Source organism: Musa acuminata, chromosome BXJ1-10 (assembly GCF_036884655.1).
Source record: "Musa acuminata AAA Group cultivar baxijiao chromosome BXJ1-10, Cavendish_Baxijiao_AAA, whole genome shotgun sequence".
NCBI lineage: Eukaryota > Viridiplantae > Streptophyta > Magnoliopsida > Zingiberales > Musaceae > Musa > Musa acuminata.
The window spans coordinates 22,830,833-22,848,594 of NC_088336.1; the positions used below are offsets into that span (position 1 = coordinate 22,830,833).

General features: G+C 37.6%; 2 protein-coding genes across 2 annotated transcripts; one reads left to right on the forward strand and one right to left on the reverse strand.

Annotated features, from left to right (window-relative positions):
* Nucleotides 1-896: 896 nt before the first annotated feature.
* Nucleotides 897-9,781, reverse strand: LOC135595558 (ribonuclease TUDOR 1-like). Its single transcript, XM_065086633.1, has 17 exons — nucleotides 9,625-9,781; nucleotides 8,753-8,917; nucleotides 8,420-8,494; nucleotides 8,219-8,332; nucleotides 8,025-8,129; nucleotides 7,493-7,699; nucleotides 7,150-7,365; nucleotides 6,934-7,041; nucleotides 5,179-5,349; nucleotides 4,895-5,092; nucleotides 4,472-4,819; nucleotides 4,157-4,387; nucleotides 3,891-4,079; nucleotides 3,735-3,812; nucleotides 3,453-3,647; nucleotides 2,137-2,514; nucleotides 897-1,349 (listed from the first exon to the last, which is right to left on the reverse strand). Exons 2-17 carry the CDS (start codon nucleotides 8,900-8,902, stop codon nucleotides 1,158-1,160), a joined length of 2,955 nt encoding a protein of 984 aa, XP_064942705.1. The 5' UTR covers nucleotides 8,903-8,917; nucleotides 9,625-9,781; the 3' UTR covers nucleotides 897-1,157.
* Nucleotides 9,782-11,750: 1,969 nt separating this feature from the next.
* On the forward strand, nucleotides 11,751-14,539 carry LOC104000639 (uncharacterized). The gene is made up of 2 exons (XM_009422727.3): nucleotides 11,751-12,115; nucleotides 13,927-14,539. The coding sequence occupies exons 1-2, from the start codon at nucleotides 11,811-11,813 to the stop codon at nucleotides 14,414-14,416; spliced, it is 795 nt and encodes a 264-aa protein (XP_009421002.2). The 5' UTR covers nucleotides 11,751-11,810; the 3' UTR covers nucleotides 14,417-14,539.
* The last annotated feature ends 3,223 nt before the right edge of the window (nucleotides 14,540-17,762 follow it).

Genomic DNA, 17,762 nt, shown 5'->3' on the forward strand with positions numbered 1-17,762 from the left:
TACCTGCACATTAAACTAATGGCGCTTCCAACCACCAACGACATCGGAATCGAATCGGTCAAAAATTGAAATCAGAACCGATCAATGATTTCACGGTTTTGGTTCGATTCAACTCATTATAGACTAAAATTAAAAATTAAAATTAAATATTAATAAAAAAAATCTTTAAAAAAATGACAGTGTCGATTTGAAACCTTAATCGGCAATTTCATAATCAGAACCATAATCATCTAAAATTAATATGGTTTCGATTATTCGATTTTTAATGATGAACATGTACGAAGATCAAGATCGATGCTTAAGTTAGTAACCGACAGATATAACATAATTTTAATAAACAATAATTGATCTCAATTATTATATCAAATCAAAGTATAATGGGTTAGTTGGGAAAAATATTCTATGATATAAACAAAATATTCTACTGTCTTTGTCTCATCATTTTTGTAATATTCTCAGATCATTATTTTGGACTGACTTGTTAATTTTAAATAATCTAAATGTTCCTCTTATTTTGGGTTTACATACATGAGACCTGACCTGATCATTGATCAGAGTGCATATTATCCGAGTTGCCAAAAAGAGAAGAATCAGACAATACCAATTTATGAAACCATCATGAATCAGTGCTTGTTCTATGTATTACAACGCCAAATAGTAATATAGTTTTTCTACTGGACAAAAATGTTCAAGTAATATGCAAGACAAGGGAATCTGCATCGTCGTAAAACAAACATGACATTATACAACATTGAAGATTTCAAACAAGAAGCTTTCTGTAGCTCCAGAGAAATTATTCCCGGCGGCAGTCGTAATCGTAAAGAACATGAACAAGGTTGACATGAAAAGTCACGAATATAGATCGAACGAAAGTTCCTGCTTTCCACAAAGTAAAATGAAAACAAGATAAGGTGAGTTTTAATTAAATCTACGGGCACATACAAGCTTGGTTTCCAAATAGAGATAAGTTATGGGTGATACCTTATTTAAAGCTAGGGGGGAAAAAATGACTTCTTCAAGTCTTGGGATAAAAAGGAAAACAAAATCCAAAGTGAGAAATATAGAGGTATAAATGGCTACTCAAAGCGAACTATGAACTACAAACTCTCTCCCTATATCTCGGAACCTTATTTTTACCCTTGCTCGCATCAGTTCTCTCATCGACGGCCTCCAGCTTTCCTTGGAGGTGGTGGAGCTAACTCCTCGTCATCAGATTGGACATCACCATATTGCCAAATCTTCAGCCTCTCTCGTTTTGCTTTAGCTTGAAACTCTTCCAAACCATCAAGAGCTACCTTGCGTTCTCTAGTGTCCCATTTCTTCTTTCGGTCTAGTCTAGCAAGCCCTTCCTGTGTTCGTACAATTCAACAGATCAGAAACAGGATACTAACAAAACTCGAGCTGAATGTGCATGATATAATAGAATTTTGGAGTAATCAAGAACAAACAGGTCGAATATCAAGCACAAACAAGGATCATCGGATCAGAACAAGCCAGTAGGATGAGATAAAGTCCTATATGTTCGGTTTCAATTTGTAAAAAGCAATAAATAAACATGGATGTCTTTTGGAGTCAAGTAGGAGAATTTATATATCTAGAAGAGGGGGAGTGCAAATGCAAATTGCATTTCTAGTCATTTGTTGCTTCTGCTGTAGAAACTTGGTTAGCGACATAGCACCGCCGACCAGGCCTTGGCATACTGGTTGGTTTGTATCATCTTGAAGAGATTCTATGCTTGTGGAGGTGATGGCGCCCAAGTATTTTTTTAGACATGGGACCATCCAGTCCATTATTCTCTAGAAAAGGAAGTAATTCGTGGTACAAATTAAAATCCAAGAAGATAACATTCCCATAGATCAATTGTACATTGTCATACAGAACCGCAAAGAACTCCAAGGAATTTGCAATTTCAGTTGCTACCAGACCAAACATATCAAATAAATGTTCTTCTGTAGACAGCATCAGATAAGTACAAGATCCAATCCATGATTGACACCAACAGATCAAGTTAAATTATTAACCTACAGACTTATTAAAGGTTGAACTAGTTTCGATTTCTACTGGAGTTAATTAATAAGATGACTAAAAATCAAGTTAATGAAAAAAATATATTCAGATAAGATCAGATGCTCAAACCTGTAGCATGGCAGCATTAATACTAACTTCAGATCCAACATCAACGAGAGTCACCACCAACACCGTTCCAGTTCCTTGTCCTCTTGCTTTCCCTCCTGAGGCATCTCTTTCCTCAATCATAGCGCTAAACTCTTTTGTATTGTTCAATGTACATTCGCTCAAATACTCTGCAGCTTCTTGACCAAAATCGTCCTCCAAATTAGGCACTTTTATGTATGCAAGGCTGCAAAGTTGAGCCAAACCAGGTGCTGATGGTATTGAAGAATCGAGAGGTCGTAGGAGACTATATGGGACAATTTCTTGGTTTCCAAAATCAATATAGAAGACTTCAAATATGTCATTATGTGATTTCACGGCCCCTCGTGGTCCATTTACAATCTGCATGCGTTGAAGTAATTACAGAGGCAGACATCAAGAAACCAATTAAAAAATTCTAATGAAGCACAATTTTCATTCACATACAGTCGAGGACTAGAATACAGGGTGTGGCACATGTTTCTAAAATAAAAGCTTAATGTTGAACAATCAATATTGCAAACTGCAAAACAAGAGTATTTACCATCAGAAGAGCCAAAAAGATAGAACTGCAAGAACTGACAAGTGCCCGTACTCTTACATAGAACTGAAGCACTTAATTAATAAACTAAACTCATTTTTTACCTTTACAAAGGAGCATGCTCTTGATGTAGCTTCCATTTAATGTCTACCTGTAACTTGCTGGTTAGTTTGCTAACGAAATGGAACAATGTAATGTTTAATAGTTGTGGCAATGCCATTACATACACTGACCAATGTTGTACACTACAGTGCTCGAGGACAGGTCCTCTTTGATGGCCTCATCATAGAGGTCAATGAGGGGTTAGCATATGACAATTCTTATCTTGATACCCCAAATCGGCCATGGGTCTCAGGGAACCTTTTCTGAAGTGCACAACAAATTTGAAAATCAGGATTTCCCTCTGATCTCAGGTTCTACAGAGGCTGAGCCAGGATAAAAAAACCTAAGTTACATGGGGTTTTGTATCTAGCATCACAGGTACGCTTGTCTTATCTTTTTCATCGATGGATACAGGTTATAGGATGACCTATGCAAATTTCACACTGTCCTGTCATCTTGCTATTTTGTATTGCCACCCTGTCCTGTATCTTGACCCTAGAACCTTTTTGTCGCTACAAGATAATAAAAATGTGATTGACCAATCTTAGCAAAGATGACAACAATATTTCACTTAAAACAATCTTAAATAACACTACCACGACAATTAAGTCCGACTAACAAATAGATGAAAGAAATCATAGCAATACTTAGGACGTACCATGGCTCTATTCCAGGAATTGTCTACACTGAACTGAGCCAGAACTATATCACCCTTTGCAGGATTAAAAGAACCAATTACTGGAGCCTCTTTAATGTTTAATGCAGCAAGCTGCTGTTGAATGGCAGCCACCTTTTGATCACCAACAGGTTGGACATAAAATTTTCCACCACCAAGGACTTCTGTAACTACGACCTGCATTGATCAACAAGGAAAGATGTTCATCTTATAGGTTAGGTGTCAGAATAGCAAGCAAGTTAGATACTCTTTCTTGAAGATCACCTTGAGCATTTCTTTCTGTTTTGCTTCAGTAGAGGAACCATTTGAAACTTCTTGTCCTTCAACATAATTTTCCCAGATCTTGCAAAGGAAAGATAAAAGTTATATACCATGATATACAAAGCTTCAATAACAAATAACTCAGCAACCGTAACTTACTTTTAGCTTCTGGTGCTTTGCAGACTGTTCAGCCTGTGCCAGGAGGTGAGCATCTGGAATCTTGTCAGAGCCAAAGGAGGTTTGAAGTTTAGCCAATCCAGCTTCCAAGAGGATAACAGCCATATTGGTCCTTGATTCCCATAAGGAGCCTAAGAATGTCCCAGCCCTATCAACTGTTTCCACCTCAATCTGTCCAACATAGCCATGAGATCTATCTTAGTAATGAAAATGGTATGCCTCAAGCTAAATAAATGGACAATTGGCACCTCAACATCCCGTTGCAATATCTTCCTTCTCATCAAAGCAATAGCTTCATCTGAAAAAGGCTCCTCCCGACCAGGACACCGAACACCAGAAAATGAAAATGCAATAGTGCATGTTTCTTTAGGAATCAGTAACTTAAATCGATGACCACTGAGGACATATTCAACAACAGAAGCATGCCTCCTACTCCGTTGCAGAAAAGGAAAGAAATCTCGTGCCTTTTTTGCAGATGCCTGTGCAGATAACATGAAACTTCTATTACATACCATGACAAACAAAGATTGTGTCATGTAATAAACAATTATTCCATTTCTGACCATTGTCAAATCAGTTATATGCATAACTGGAGGATCCTTGGCAGAATGAATCCCTTTCCTTGAATTAATCGCACGAGATTCAGCAGCCAGTAAAGCATCATAATGATTTGACCTTTCTTCAAAATCTCGATGTCTGACTAGAGTGGCAAAACCCCGTGAGACAACCATCTCGGCAACATTTGTTACTCCTGGTTGGTTAACAGATGGAGAAGAGGTTTCATCATTCTCACTCTTCACAAGGAAGACTGACCCAAAATCCATGACTCTAGAATCAGCTGAACTAGATACTACTGTACTAGGTCCATCAGCCACACCAACCTTCCTAGAATATTCCATTGACACATTTACCTGGCAACAAATGCATTATGAGACTACTAACTTTATACATCTTCTCCATCCAATACATCAAGCAAATAAGCATACTTGGTGGCCAATAAGACGTGTACGTAAGAATTCCCTGGCCTCACGGGCATAGGGCACTGGCTTTTCATCTCGCCGAGGATTTCCCATCTTTGGTGCTCTGATGCTTGAAAGATTAACTCTACGCTCAGCTAAGGGGCTGCCGTAGGGAACAGCATCGTCAGCAACAATTATGCAGTCTCCACTCACAACCTCTACTACCTAAAGTTGACAAATCAATTGCAGACTTCAAGCACAAGAATGATATGTAATTGGCTTCAAGAAGACCTGGGTAAAAAAACGCATACTTTTCCTGTAAAATTTTGGTCGTGAATTGCCTTCGAATTTGAAGCTGGAGGCACATAGTTTGTCCAAATTCTAAGGCGATCCTTCTTCGCCTGAAGCTCAGCAGCCTTCAATTTTCGTTTGGCCTCATCCTCCATCATGTTTGCACTCCATTCCAGAAATCTAGCAAAACCCTTTGTAGGAAGGAAAACAATGTTAGCATTCAGGACATAGCTTGTATTATATAACGAGCATAGAAGTAACTGTTATCAAAATGTTCAGATGTATGAGTAAATATATTAACGCAGAACTAGAAAATTCATACGCAAACAACAGTTACCTTCCTAACCAGACTTTAAAGGAAATGCCCAAAGCATCACTCCACAGAATGACAAGATTAAAAAAACAAGACAATGCATAGAAAAACTGATATGATCATGGTATCATCTTTTATTTACTGCTTCAACAACAGGTTCTTGCAAAATGCAAAGAAGTATGCATACCAAGTGTAGTTAAATGCATAGCAAAGCACAATGGCTTATCACCTAAACAAAAGCACTCAGACAGAAAACAAGGCATAAACCTTGTATAAGAATAAGCTGCCTAAAATGAATGTCATTCAGGTGATGAGACTAGTCTTTGTATTATTATTAAATTTCTGTTAAGTATAGGAAATTCCAAGAAGTGTAAATGGGTATGCACACTCCGTTGCCTCTAGAGGCCTCAATTCCGAGCTTGAAATCATCTGGGAAGATTATTTGGCCCGGTATGATATCACTGGCGAGGGTTGATAATATCAACAGTGGAATTGACTAGGCTACAGGTCATCAGAAAGTCAAGCCCCATAATTAGCAATCTAAGTATCATAACAGAAAACAACTTATAAGTTTTCAATGCCCCCTCCTTCGCAACAAACCCACACAAAAGAAGGAAAAAAGAGACGGATTTTTTTCTATATCTGTATTCTGAGCTAACAATCTAGCATCTAATGCTGCAGATATCCTTATTATTATTTCATGAACAAAAAATGTTAACATACAGGTTTAGAAACTACCATAGATGCCTTATTACTCCATGGTACCATACAAGTTTAACTAGAGACCATAGGGAGGATGCACTTAAATAACAAGGATATTTAAAAGAAAATTAGTCAATGAAGAGAATTAAAACAACACAACATTAAAAATGTATAATATCTTGGGTAAAAGTAGGTGGGATAATATACGTTCACAATTGTTCACTATGTGATTGCATAAATGTGTATGACATATTCACATGCATATTTAAATTATCATATTTGATATCCAAATATATCTCAAGCTGTTGAATTTACCTATATTAATCCACAAAAGACATTAATTGATTTGTTCTTTCATTCAGTGTATTCTCTTTTTTCATTCTTATTTTTTCTGTTCATATATGTATCCTATCCAGACAATATGAAAAATATATTCAAGTGATTTTCTTAACTATTTGTTGATATTGTGGCTGATTATATAACATTCACGTTAAATCCATAAATGTCACGTGTTATTCATATCTACCATATGCATTTTAAGCAAACATGATTACTGATTATGTAGTGTCTGTCTAAAATTCATATCCAAATTAGCATTTGGTAATTACAAGAAAATAAAGAACTGGCCTTTCCAGAATCTGATCCATTTCCATCCCTAGTAATATTATCACTAGAAAAGTCAAATTTGTGCCACAATGTTTCAGTGTTCTCACATAAGCAGTAATTATTGCTTGCTATATGATTGCATAACCTTACATACATTTTGCACAAGATCAAGAGCAAGATCTTTTGCAGTATCACCATCAGGATAATAAACTGAGCCAATTAAATTGCTGTATTTGTCTACACCTTCTAGCACGATCCTGACCTGCACAGTTCGAAATTCAGTGGATATAGATCATAGAAAACAAATGAAGAAAAAATTGAATAGAACTTTTGGTACTAAGACGTAGCTAAAAACACAAAAAGAACCTACATCTCTGCTCAAAACACGGATTTCTGTAAAGTGTTTGGCTTCCCTCCCAAATGGATCTGGTGAAACTTCAGTTATTGACAGCGAAGAAGCAGCAAGCCTCTGGGCCGATGTTAGTGGCTGCTGAGATTCACCTGAAATTTCTCCATTTGTATCATCAGTAGACACCTCAGTCACGAGAATTGTGTCATTAGTGGGCCTTCTTCCCATTGAAGGAGCCTATAATTAAGAAAAACAATTTTGCCACATAAGTAAAAGAAGGGCAAAAAGTAAACATTTATTCCACAGTTTTGTTCAGAAAATCACATTTAAAATAAAATATTCTTGGTCATGTTTTAAAACATACCTGAACTCCTGCAACAAAAACTTGAACAAAATGGAACTCAGGAAGGAGGTAGACACGAAGAGTGCTGCCATCACGGACTTGCTCAACAATGCCCTGCATGGGTCTGCCCTTGTTTGCAGCTAGCAGCCCCATTGCATCGAAATTACTAGGATCACCAATGGCTGAAGGTGGTAAGTTTCTTACAGCTGACTCGGTAGCACCAGGTACCTAAAAAAGTTGATCAATAAAAAACGTGTGATACTCCTCCAATCTTTAATTATCATGCACATGTTTTAATGCTTGTTGGTTGTTGTCATATATCTTATAAACACAAACTAAACTTCAATAAAAAAGCAGACCCTTAAGGTTTGAATTTCAAGAGACATTAATATCCACAGCAAGCCCAAACTTAGATGGTCTCGTGGTTTTGCATATAGGATAAACAAGACAAAGGATGCAAACACGTATTTTGTGAGAAGAGAAAACGATGCTATTCTTTACAGGAAACAGTCAAAAGAAATAACAAATAGAACCAGATAAAAAGCAAGATAACCTTGCTCCAGCGACCTAAGCCCTGTTGCTTGGCTTGCTCCTCCAAATGCAGTAGCTCTGTCAAATATGGGCTTGCTTCACCTTTCTGCTGGCCTTGTTCCCTAACCTGATGAAAAAAATACAGATAAGATATCAGCAGTGAAATTGTTGGAACAGCATATAAAGCAAAGAACAAAGAGTGTAAGTTACTAGTACCTTTGCCCATCCTTCAGAAACAACTAAGTAGGCGACATTCTTATCTCCAAGAAAAACAGTGCCAAACTCTCTCCCAATAGATGGAACTGTGTAGTCCACCTTGAAAGTGACATCCTGAAGAAATCAAGACTATGAGGTGTATGTTTACTTCTGAAGAATATATAAGATACTCGGAAATCAAGGAAGATTCCAATCAAGGACCTTTCCAATGCAGTGTTTTCTCAGAAACTCCCTGCTCTCCCATGCAAACGGTTCATCCACACCACCCCGACGAGCCTAATTCACAATCCAATATTGCATTAGGCAGAAGTAGTACTTCTCCATATTAAGGGTTAAAAAAAAGAAAACTATGACATGTTCAGGCATTGATTTAAAGAATCAAAACTCTTTGTAAGATAATTACTGAAAATTTTCCTCTGAAATGTATGTTACCATAATCAGGATGCGCTGAGAACCAAACAAATCACAGATTGGTCTATTTGTCCTCATAATTAATGGTCAGAGAACAATCATATCCATACTGTACACTCATACCAGTCTAGGGGCGATCAGAGAAGACAAAGTGACGGTCTTTTCGGGAGGGATCTCTGCTTTTGTGCTTCCCATGATAAGCAGAGAATCCCCTGAAGGAACGGCCTTGACTTTTCCTCTCAGCCATCCTGTTGCTCCTACTGTGGACGCCATGTCGAGAGCTAAGCCCTAGAATCAATATACACAGTTTCACGACAAGGAAAGTAGAATATGATCCAAGAACGACCGACAAGCCTCTTTATTCATAACACAATTCTTGTTTCAATCATGCAATCATAACCCGGCATAAAATTCTCTTGTTAAGCAAACAACCACCAAAAGATAGCACCAACAACTCATCTGCTGTAATTATAGGCCAAAGAAGGGAAGAGAAGACAGGGAAATCATGCTAAGTCAACCAAAATGTAGTGTTGCTGGAGATAATACTTAATTAAGTAACTAGCTCTCGTGTATTTCAAAAAGATCTCCTTTTCGTGTCCAACGTCTAGCAATAACATCTTCATAGGAGCATGAGACGCGCATAAAGTTATGATCTTTTCACAGATCTGGAGAAGACAATGACATTTCAATCGATATGATACAGAATCGCATCAGATCTCCATAACATCGAAAAAAATAACCATCCATGGACCCTTGAAAGGGATATCAAAACGAACAAAAATAGAAACCAGCAGTGAAGCAGCAGATGGGCACCAGTGGAAGCAAAACAGCGCAAACAAAAAGAAGAAGAATCGCAAGAAACGTAAATCCTGTCATCCCCTCGGAGAAAGAAGAAATCTATTCGCGATCAAAGGAAAAAAAAAAAGTTAGTCTTTTCCGGAAGGGAAACGCCGTCCATTTCGTAACAATCGATAAGATCCAGAGAGGAGGCTTACCTCGATCCGATCTCGACAGAGGGCAGGTCTCCGACGGATCGGAAGAGCCCGATAGGAATGCTAATGATCCTTGGGATGGTCTCGCTGGGAACTCCGCCGCGACGAAGATGCGAACGAACGATGGCCCGGAAAATTTTGTGTATATATATTTACCCAAATTCGCAAATGGCATTTATATTCCTCTCAAAAGATCGGATGAATCTCCCAATTTTCAGTTTTAAATGACGTATGTTTTGCACTATATATATATATATATATATATATATATATATGTATATATATATATATATACATATATATATATATATACATATATATATATATATATGTATATGTATATATATATATGTATATGTATATATATATATGTATATATATATATATGTATGTATATGTATATATATATATATGTATATATACGTATATATATATATGTATATATATGTATATATATATGTATACATATATATGTATATATATATATGTATACATATATATGTATATATATATATATATACATATATATATATATATATATATATACATATATATATATATATACACATATTATGCGCACGTAGACAACTATTGTAATGGAACCAATCAAAATGATATTCTCATGAAAAATTTAATCAAATAATCTTGGGGGTTAGTATTTGTCAATTTAGAATATTTATAATGTACTAAATTTACTTCCCAAATATTTAACATTCAAAATATAATCGAATAAATTTTGAAGCTGGTAAAAACAGTCTAATTTGTTGATGGTAAGATCATAGAAAGCAAGCAATCTATGTTAATTGTCTGAATAAAAATAAAAATAAAAAACCAACATGCATGCATAATTCCTTCAAAAAATCATCCTTATATGTTCCTGCAACTCTAAAATATTTGCAGTCTATGCTAATTGTCAGAAGTGAGTTAACAGTTGAGATGCATTTATAATTATTAGTATAGCTTTAAATATTTTGAATCGTGCACTATAAAAACGTTTAAAATATCCAAAACGTCCATCCATTCCCCCTTCTAATCTGAACCGTTCGTTTAATTATTTTTATTATTATTATTAAAAAAATTAAAATGACAAGACAAGATGGATGATACAGATAGTTTTGGAGGCAGGTGAGTCTCAACGGCATCTGCGACGGTGTATGATATTGCTTCCTGCAAAGGGAAGCAGTTCGATGGGTTAACTAGTCTATCAACTTCGTTTGGTCTAAATCACTAACCAAAATGTTTAAGCTGAAGTTGATAATTATACACTCATCGAACTTTTATAAGTTAATTTTAATCATGTCCACTTTCGATGTGGGACTAATCAGTCCCAAAGGTCGCTCATGAAGATCCCCAATCATTCGGATCCGAACCCAATCGTGTGAACCCGATGCCACAGCTTAAAGTGGCTTGCGATATCCAACCTTCTGTTTTCGTCATTCCACTTGAGATACAGTCCTTACGACTTCCAAAAATGAAATAGAAGCTGGAAGAATGATCTCTGGACGGATGGACCGGAGATAAGAAAGAACAAGAGTTGGGGTGTCCGGAAGGACGTATGGTGACCTGAACTGACGTATTGTGGTGCGTCGGGGTGTGTGTGCGGTGGGAGTATGAATACCTGAACTGACCTGACCTGACCTAATCATATGTTTACGGGTGGAGTTCGCTCGACCGTCTATCCGGCTCGTTTCACAAAGTTATCGATGTCCTGAGCACGATCAAAACGGTGGACCAACCAATGAGCACCGTTTGCCACGCCAATGTCAGTGGTTAAGCCTAAACTCTATCGAAACTGGCAACGGGTAGAATTAATCACAGGGGGTAAAGTAGTCATTTGACATGACCTCAATTACGTGTTGCCCTTCTATTGTCCCCTTCACTCGATATGCGTGTACATAGGTCCGCGGCGGTGATGAGGAAATACCCTTTCGTACCCGGATAAAATCTCCACTGGTTCCACTTGCTTTTTCATTGGATGAAATGACGCCTTTGTCGGGTCCCATTGATCTCGTCCAATCAGAACCATGGAGATAAATGGTGTACCTTTCACCGGAACGGGAAACATTATTTTCTTATGCAAGTTAAGAGGCAGCGGCAGGAGGAGAAGAGACGGGGAACTTCGCACGGCTATCGCGCGTGAGGAATAGCGGCCGGAGGAGATCGAAGGGAAGGGAGGAAAGTAGAGGGGTATGGGGAAGGGGTGGATCCGGCTGGGGGTGGCGGTGGGAGCCGTGGCGTTACTGGTGGGAGCGGGCCAGCGGTACGGGCTCGACGCGGAGGCGGCGCTCCGGCCGTTCCGGCAGTTGGAGGAGCGGCTCGGGATGTGGGCCATCCCGGTGTACGTGGCGGCCCACACCCTCACCCTTGCGCTTTGCCTCCCCTACGCCGTCTTCTTCGAGGCCGGCGCTTCCCTCCTCTTCGGTTTCCTTCCCGCCGTCCTCTGCGTCTTTTCCGCCAAAGTCCTCGGCGCCTCCTTATCTTTCTGGATCGGACGGTTTGTCATCAAGCCCCCTTTGTTTCATTCTTTCTTTGCCTTCTTTGTCTTGATCCGTGATTTGGTTGGTATCCGTGATTTGATTTGGTTGGTATTCTTTCTTAGCGCTCTCTTAATCTTTTTCTTTGGTTCGATGCGACTGATAAGAAAAGAATGAAGCTTCCTTGTTCGGTGACCAAACTTACTATTCTTCTTGTGTGCAATAGGCCTCTCTTATATTGAAATTATAAGGGTTTAGTGGGACATTATGCTTGCACAACTCATCAAGAGAAATTACCGCCTCATTGTAGAATCTTGAACCTGTTTTTTGCTGAACAAGAGGGAACAAAGGTGACCTAACTTGGTGGTTTGAATAATTTTCCTGATATATAAAATATGTTTTGGTCATTGGTTTATTCAATCAAAGCTATTCATTCCAAGATTTGCCCTCGAGGAGTTTGTCCATGTGCATATGTTACCTTCCGAACTGTGGCACAATGACTGCTTGTTTAGAAAGAATTGAAGCAATCACACTGTTACTCGTCTTTTCACAGAGAATATGTTGAAGGTCCTCTTCTCCTCTATAATGTGGATTAGATCACTAATATCCCTGAATTCTTTTAAAGTGATATGCAAAATGATCATAGGCGGCCTACTTTGTGACATGGTAAATCTGCTGGGTGATCATAAGATATGTGAGCCAATATAAGGTCAGAAAAGTATGCTACACTATGCAAAAACACATCTGAAGAGTGTACCAAAAACTAGATTTCAGGGATGGCAACTTTTGAAGATCTGTTACTTGGTAGAGTTTGTTCTCATTAGTTGGATATTTTTCATGATGGTGCAGTATTCTTAGTTGTGCATGAATACTTAGGTCTAGGTAGCTTCTAATGGAATGCCAGATAGGAATTTAAAATCATTCTGATTCCTGTACCTAAGATCTCTAGAATTCAGTAATTGCAGTGGCAGAATATGTCCTCTGCCTGGGTCTGATCCTCGGTGATTTGATACTCAATATGCAGACAAAGTGTCAGGTGATGGCATGATCACAGTTAATTGGTCATTGGCAAATGGAAGTTCTCGGTATGCCTTGTATTACATTTTTTAGTCTAATTTTCTTCATAAGAAAAGATTTGGTAAAAGTTTGTTTTCTTTTGTTGGTTGCTTTCTTTGATACCATCCTTGCAGCATGAGAAATTTTATTAGCTTTCAGATGCGTATTTGAATATTTTTATCATCCTATCTTAAGGCATTGAGAAGCGGAGGATGCAATTTTGATGGATCACTGTTCTGCTAAGTATTCAAGTTTTGAACTTTTAATCCTGTTGAGCTGGTGAAAGAGCCTTTAATAATTTGTTATTTATAATCTTAAAAAATGATATTTTTGATGGTTAGGTCCTATTTTTTATTAGTCCCTGTCGATAGCTTATGTACCATCTGTCTTTAAATGTCTAAAATTCTTGATCCTAATCAGATTTTTCATTGTTATATTGTGCATTCAGTTTCTTTTTTTATGTATCTTTTTCTTGCATTAATCTATATACTGTTTATCTTTCCACTGTAATCATTACAATTCCTGACATGGACTGGTGCCAATAGACCCTGATGAGCCAATCATTGAGGGTTCTGCTGGACTTAGAAAGTGCCTGATAAAGAAGCCCATCAGATGATTTTTAACATTGAGTCTGCATTTGTGAATGATATCGCTGAATGGATTGAACCTGATATACCGCTTAAGTAAAAATTCCAATTTCCCATTTTAGATCACACGATATCTACAGTAATGGCCTTCATATCCTAATGGTGAGGTTTCTTTAATTGTTGTCCAGGGCAATTTTTAGGAGCTCAAAATCAGCAACAGAATGGGCACATAGCAGCAGATACTTCCATCTCCTCGCTAGAGGAGTTGAACGCGACGGTTGGAAATTTGTGCTTCTTGCCCGGTTTTCTCCCTTGCCATCCTATGTCATCAATTATGGTTTGGCCGCCACAGAAGTTGGTTTTCTTGTTGACTTCCTTCTTCCTACTGTTACCGGTTGTTTGCCCATGATCCTCCAGAACACATCTCTTGGCAGCCTTGCTGGTGCTGCTGTAGCCTCAACAACTGGCTCTAAGTCTCAGGTCTACTCATACATTTTTCCGTTGCTTGGAATTGCTTCCAGTATTCTCATATCCTTGAGGATAAAGAAGTACTCATCTGGGTTTGCCGAAGAATTTAACCAACCTGTATCGGCTAAGAGCTCCGACGGAGGAGGGATCAATTCTGTGCAGTCATCATCCAATGAGGCTACTGAAAAACCAAGAAGAAGAAGAAAATGAATTAATTTTATTTTCATTTTCACATTTTCTGCAATCATCCAGAGCTCATAATATTCAGTGTCTGGACTTAAGAACAAAAGTTATCAATTAATTGAGCCATCAAGGGCAGTTTTCATGCTTTTATTGAGCCTTTTTTTTTTCCAATCTGATTTCGTCTTCCCTTGCAAGCTAGTCATTACTGTGAAGGATGCTTTGCAATTGTATCTCCAGCTAAATAGTAGAGAAATGTTAGCTGAAAGTATTTAGGATTTCTTTGTGTTCTGATTGATTTGGTGTGAGTTTTTGTTCACGTAGAACAGGAGCTGAAGAGGAACGTGGCTTCTTTTGTGTTTGCGTCATCATGATGGAGATACAGTTGCTTGAAGATTTCTAATCTTGAGGTCTTGTCTGTGCCCAAAATAAAATTTCTATCCCAACGAATGGGCTACTCTTTTCGAATTTGGACCAATGGGCCGACAGATTGTATCTCTCGGGCCTGTGTCAAACGCAATGTAAACGAATCTCAAGGCGAGGCGGCAGGTGCTATATAAATAGACAGACCGATCGAATTCGAAAGTTGAATCTCGCGGTCGAGGCTTGCGAGTAAAGGAATCCATGGCGCTTCGCCCCTTCTTTCGCCGTTCTGTAGCCGTATGCCCTCCGCTGCTCCGCGATCGAAGCAGGTAATCCGACCTATCTCGCTACGAACATTTGATCGTTTCGTTCCATCTCTCCGATCAGATTTTACGATCTTCCCCCTACTCAGAGTGATCTTCGATGCCGTCGATGCTGTAAGGCTTCCTACTTCCGATTCTTGCCATGGATTCCCGTGACCGAATCTTTTATGGAGGTATACTACGGTTTGGCTTCTTGTATCTTAGAAAAAAATTGTGTATTGCCTATCATTTTTTTTCTGTTTCCATGCGTCTGTAATCTCAATCAAAACTACATATTGTCAGTATGCAACTAGTTGAACAATGTCATGATCTCTATTTCGTAAGATCATCGGACATGAGTTTGGTTCTTGAAGAGAAAACTGAAATATAAAGACTCGATACACTAGTTGCTTTATAGGATATTGAGCGGAAGGCGAGAATGTACGATCGAGTGTTGCTGGCTATATCGAGGTCATTGTAGAGTGAGATCGTCATCCTGATTCATATGAATCTTCGGATTCTTACATTTGTAATCAGTCTATCGAGGACGTGTTCGGGGACAAAAGGGAACTTACGTCATTGATTGATCGACTGTGCAGTCTGATTTTAATAGGATACATGGTGTTGGAAAATTAATTAGCTGATGCAAAGGGCTAAACTCATTCATTTTCTCTTAACACTTGGATCTGTCAAGGTGCCCTTAATTTTTAATCCAAAGAGAAACAGAGAGCATGGCCTAAAGTGCCTTTGTTATTTTGAATATCCAATGTGTTTTCATATATGTAAAAATTAAACAGTACAAACCCATCTATATACTTAGGAGAAGGAAGAACTTCTTAAAGAGGAAAGAGCAAGTTTAAGAGAATCGTTAATATTGAAAGCTTAACTTGTGCAATATGGAGGCACTATATCAGATATTAGTTGCATTAGTTGTAAAGTGTCCAACTAATGGTGGATACTATTTTGCATCGTTAATCCAACTAATAGTTCTGTTTCACAACTATTTCTCGAATGTCAAAATTATTCATTGGTTACATTTTGCTCTTTCTTCTTGATTTAAAACTTGCCTGATTGCTTCGAGTTGGCCAAGGGATTACAACACTCAACAAGGTACGTGTCATACTTCTACAAGTCAAAGTGGTTCATCACTGGAACATCTTAGACATTACGAATCGTCTGGTGTCTGAGGCCAATAAATAAACCCTTTTACCTCTTCTTGGAATTCAAATTTTGGTGTTAAAGGCATCTTAGGCTATTTAACTGATTTGTCGGATGATAGAACATGCATATAAGCTGGTTTGTGGGATACCCAGTCCAACTATATGATCTTCCATGATCACAGTCAACTCAGTATCAGAAAAGAATTTTTTTTGCATCATGGTGTGGAAGAAACTATAATTATATGGCATTTTGCATTGATGTCTATATATCTGTATATATATGAGTGCATGTATATATTCCTGAGTTGGACAATTTTTTAAATCTTTGGTTATATATCTTCTATTATCAAATGAGTGACTTCTCTTCACCCTTCAAGGTCCCCTATGGATCCATACGCTGAAATCTTGACTCCCCTGACATTGATTTTAATGTGCTGTAATCTATAGAAATTTTGTTTCTTTCTTATTTTTCAAATTTTCATTTTGGCCCTCTTGGTCCACTGAAGACAAATGTCCTTAATGTGCTGTAATCCATATGCTGAAAGCTTGGATGCATATCATGTCATAATCTGATTCTTATGTCCGTGTCCAAGTATAGTTTATCCTTAAAGATGAAGACAAATGATGCACTTCAAAGTCTAATATTCAAACTTCAAATTTGTCAGATCAGACTGATCTCCATATTTGAAAAGTCAAGATTTTTCTAGATGTTGGAAGCTCTGAAGCAACAAAAACATACAAAAAGTGCCACAATCTAATCGAGCAACTTCTCAAGTGTGAAGATAAAATAAGCTATTGTACTACTTGTTGTGGTTAAACTTTTCTATTCTATAAATGCTGTATTTTCTATTATAAATGTATTGTATCTGTTATGCAGAATTTATGAACAATAAAAACAACGAAAATCAATATCGATTTTTAAGAATTAGAGAAGAAAAATAAAATTATTAGAAGTGTTAGACAAAATGATTCTAGAAAATTATCTTTGGAGATGATTACGGGAAAATTTTATCTTCAGAATGCTTGTCTAACATGTGAAGTAATAATATCTTCAATTCAACCTTATTTGTAAACCAAAATTAGTACAGAATGAAGAAAAACAGCATAAAGATTGTAGATTCATAAAGAAAAAATTATTTTTCACACCAGTGGCTTAATAGGCTATTTGTAGTTATTCATTGGTGTGCCCAACAATATACTTCCTTTATGGGGCTTCTTCATCTGAAGGGATTCACCTCCATGGAGTCCCTTTATTAGAAAGGAACAGCTATTGGTGTAAGAGGCATCAATATTGTTCATTAGATGAACCAAACTTTCTATTTCTTTTGTTCTGTTCTTAATTATATAAAAACATAACATTATTTCAACTCAAGCTTTGGTCAGCCACTAAGTCCAAAGGTTAAAATTTCAGCTACATGCCACTTTGAGAGGAGCTGAATATGAATTATGGAATCGTTAGTTTATGTAATGTTTATGCTTATACAAGCTGGTCCTAATGTCCACCAGAACTTGGAGTAGATTAGGAATGAGTTTTTACAGTCTATTTCATCG